This window comes from Mus pahari, chromosome 4 (assembly GCF_900095145.1).
Source record: "Mus pahari chromosome 4, PAHARI_EIJ_v1.1, whole genome shotgun sequence".
NCBI lineage: Eukaryota > Metazoa > Chordata > Mammalia > Rodentia > Muridae > Mus > Mus pahari.
Genome location: NC_034593.1, coordinates 83,699,641 through 83,702,990, shown reverse-complemented (window position 1 = coordinate 83,702,990; position 3,350 = coordinate 83,699,641). Strand labels below are relative to the sequence as shown.

The following is a 3,350-nucleotide window of genomic DNA, read 5'->3' as shown; positions in this document are numbered from 1 at the left end:
GAGAGAGAGAGAGAGAGAGAGAGAGAGAGAGAGAGAGAGAGAGAGAGAATGGAGAGTGTGTGTTGTGTTTTTCTATCCTGACTGCCTTGTCTGGCCTCAGTGGGAGAGGATGGGCCTAGTCCTGCATAGACTTGATGTGCTGGGGGAGGGGAGATAGCCAGGAGGGTCTCCACCCTCTCAGAGGAGAAGAGGAGTGGGGAATGGATTGTGGGAGGGATGACTGGGAGGGGAGACAGTGAGCAGGATGTCAAGTGAATTTAATAATAATAATTAATAACAATAATAATAGAAGCGGCCAGCAGAAGGTCGTGACTAAGGTCTTGTGGTCCACCTATCTCCCATGACTGCAGTCCTTGCTCAGATGACTTCCTTTCCTCTATGAAAGCCTGCCTTTCTCACTCCGCTCTTTGTTAGAACTGTGATTTTCTTGTCTATACGACACTGGGTCTTGTGTAGTACAACAAATTTAAGCTTATTCCCAAGTAGTTTACAAATAAATGAGACTCAGACTGGTTATTTTATTTGGGTTTGACAATTTCTGGGGTGTGTGTGGGAACCCCTAATCTATTATTCTAACTGCAGGTCTGGCTACCTCCCCAGCAGTATTCCCCAGACACCTGCTGCCTCTCCTGGCCACATCACGGAGGCTTCCTCTCTCCATCTCTCCTTCCTCTTCTCTTTTCCCTCACTTTCCCCCAACCAGGTCACTCTAAACCCACCTACCTCTAATCCCTCCAGTAATTGGTTATAGCCAATTCTATTTAACCAGTATGTTAAATCAAGGAACAACATTTGCGCCACAGAAGATTGTAAACATGAGAAGACACTGTAGGCATAGCAACAGAACACACCTCTATAGTCTTCATGATAATTTGCTGTGCCTTTCTGCCTTACTGTATTCTGACCTTGAGGGGAAGGACTGTTGCTATGGATTATAGTCTCTCAATGGCTTTCAGTACCCATTCCTAGCTTCTATCTTCCTTACATGAAGGGTTCTGGATGTGCATTCCTGTTTTTCCAAGCAGGAATGTTGGAGTTACAGAGGACACAGAGTTGGCAAGAGTGAAATATAACAACTCTCGGTAGAGATAAGATATAAAAAATTATGTTGAGATGAAGAGATAAGCTCATTTTGGCTAGTTATTATTCATTTGTAATGATTTCTGTTATAAGTTCTCAGAAACCCAGAGAACAGATAGATTTTTTTTTTTTTTTTGAGACAGTGTTTCATACTGCCCTGAAAATTACTATATAGACCAGACTGGCCTAAAATTCACTAAGATCCTCCTGCCTCAGCCTTCTGAGTGCTGTGATAACAAGCATAAACCACCATTCTTGGCTTCCTAACATTTAGAAGATAAGAAATGGGATCTTTTAAATTTATTTTATTTTATTTTACATGTAAGGGTATTTTGCCTGCATGTATTATGTCCGGTACATGTGTGCTTTTCGTTCAAAGAGGTCAGAAAAGTGTCTGATCCTTTGGAACTGGAGTTATGAATGAGCCAACACATGGTGTAGGAGCTATAGCCCAGTACTCTGCAAGAAAAGCAAGTTCTCTCTCTCCCTCTCTCTCTCTCTCTCTCTCTCTCTCTCTCTCTCTCTCTCTCTTAAGCAAGTTCTCTTAACTGCTGAACAATCTCAAACCCTAAGAAATGAAGACTTATTCTTAGAATATGATCCATAAGCGAGTCACATTTCCACACTGAAGAAAGGAAAAAAACACCATCAATATCATTGCTCACCAATCATTTATTGAGTCTTTTAATATAATTTCATGTTCTATACATTGTCTTTGTTGGAAAGGTTTTTCAGAATTGATTGTTTGGGCTACCAGGGATCTTCAGACAGATATATATTTTCTTTTCTTTCTGGGTGATAGCTTGGTAGGTCTGGTCAATTCTCACGACCCATCAATGGAGGAAGAGGAGCCTAGGCATCGGAGATGCTAATATCAGAGAATCTCTCTGTGATCTCTAGCTCCCCTAGAGGATTCTCACTGTCTCATCCAAGTCTCGACCATGAAGCTTGTGGTTCCTGATATTTAACCCATAAGAGCCAAAGCTCACCAAAGTCCAAAATCCCTTTCTTCAAATACAAGTTTTCAGTGTACTTTTCCTGTTCCTGAATTTCAGGAAGAGTACTCTGCCATTCAGTGATTCAACCAGGTATCACCTAAACTGAAAATAAACTAGCGGTGATTCACATACACAAAATGATCAAAATGAAGATTGATTAGTTCACCTAATTTACTCTACCCAACCAACTAACCATGCAATTGCTATTGAAGGAATTGAAATTTCAAAAAGTGAGTACAAGTGTTCAGAAGCATTCTTGTGGAAAGATGAAAAAGAGAAGGATGACATATAATTTCAACCTTTTAAACAGAAGTAAAGATGAATTGGCCTGTAGGGTTCTTCTTTAGCTTCAAACTGCGTTAACCCTGACGCTCACACAGCCTAGTACTGATATGCTGCCTGTTCTTGGACATAGTCATACAAAGGGCTGGAGTAGTTGGCTGGTTTGGTAGGGTGGTTTCCAGATTTTTCTCTTTGGGACTTTTCACCACCATGAGTTGAATGGAAATGTCTCCCCTGGGGCCCTTCACACTGGTCATCTTCACTCAAGTGGAATTTTTCTCTGTTGGGGAAGCTTCTAGATTGGTCTTGGCCTCCTTGATACTTCTCATTTTCTTCATGCGTTTGTCTCTCCCTTTGTTGATGATGGTCTTGTCTCCTGTGATTCTGCTCATCTTCACGATGCCTACCATGCTGATGATCATGATTTTCTTCATGAGTTTGCCTGTGTTGTCTCTGCTGGTTCTGCTCGTCTACATGGGTTTGCCTATCACTTGTTTGATGGCTTTGCTCCTCTTCATGAGTTTGCCAGTTCTGCATCTCATACAGATTCTCAACACTGTGTCTATCCCAGTCTTGATGTTCTTCTTCTCCCCAGAGGTCCTGCTCACTGCTCTGTGATTGCCAATCATACTCTTCATGGGAGTATGGCTCTTGCTGTACCTGAGCTAAGAGTTTGTGTTGACTGTCCTCTTTAGGCTTCCATGCCTGCTGCTGGATTTGCTGCTCCCTTCTATCCTGGTATCTCTGACTGTGGGTTTGACTCATTTCTTCTCTTGAATTCTGTTGACTTAGTTTTCCTGACCTTCCAGATTGTTCAACATATGAGTCTCTTCTTGCTCTATCAGTCCCTAGAGAGTGCCTGTTTTGCCCTTGGCTTTCAGTTTTTCCAATCTCTGACTGACCACAGTGAGAACTCTGACTTTGTCTGTCTGTCTGACCCTGATGAGAACTCTGGCCTTCTCTGCCTGCCTGATCAAAATGAAAACTCTG

General features: G+C 42.2%; 1 protein-coding gene across 1 annotated transcript; it reads right to left on the bottom strand.

Annotated features, from left to right (window-relative positions):
- Window positions 1–1,741: 1,741 nt before the first annotated feature.
- Window positions 1,742–3,344, bottom strand: Rptn (repetin). Its single transcript, XM_021196536.1, has one exon. It carries the CDS (start codon window positions 3,123–3,125, stop codon window positions 2,460–2,462), a length of 666 nt encoding a protein of 221 aa, XP_021052195.1. The 5' UTR covers window positions 3,126–3,344; the 3' UTR covers window positions 1,742–2,459.
- Window positions 3,345–3,350: the final 6 nt, after the last annotated feature.

What these genes read in the sequence shown, in the direction of transcription:
- Rptn (XM_021196536.1), bottom strand. Translation starts at nt 3,125, where the DNA reads ATGAGTCAAACCCACAGTCAGAGATACCAGGATAGAAGGGAGCAGCAA.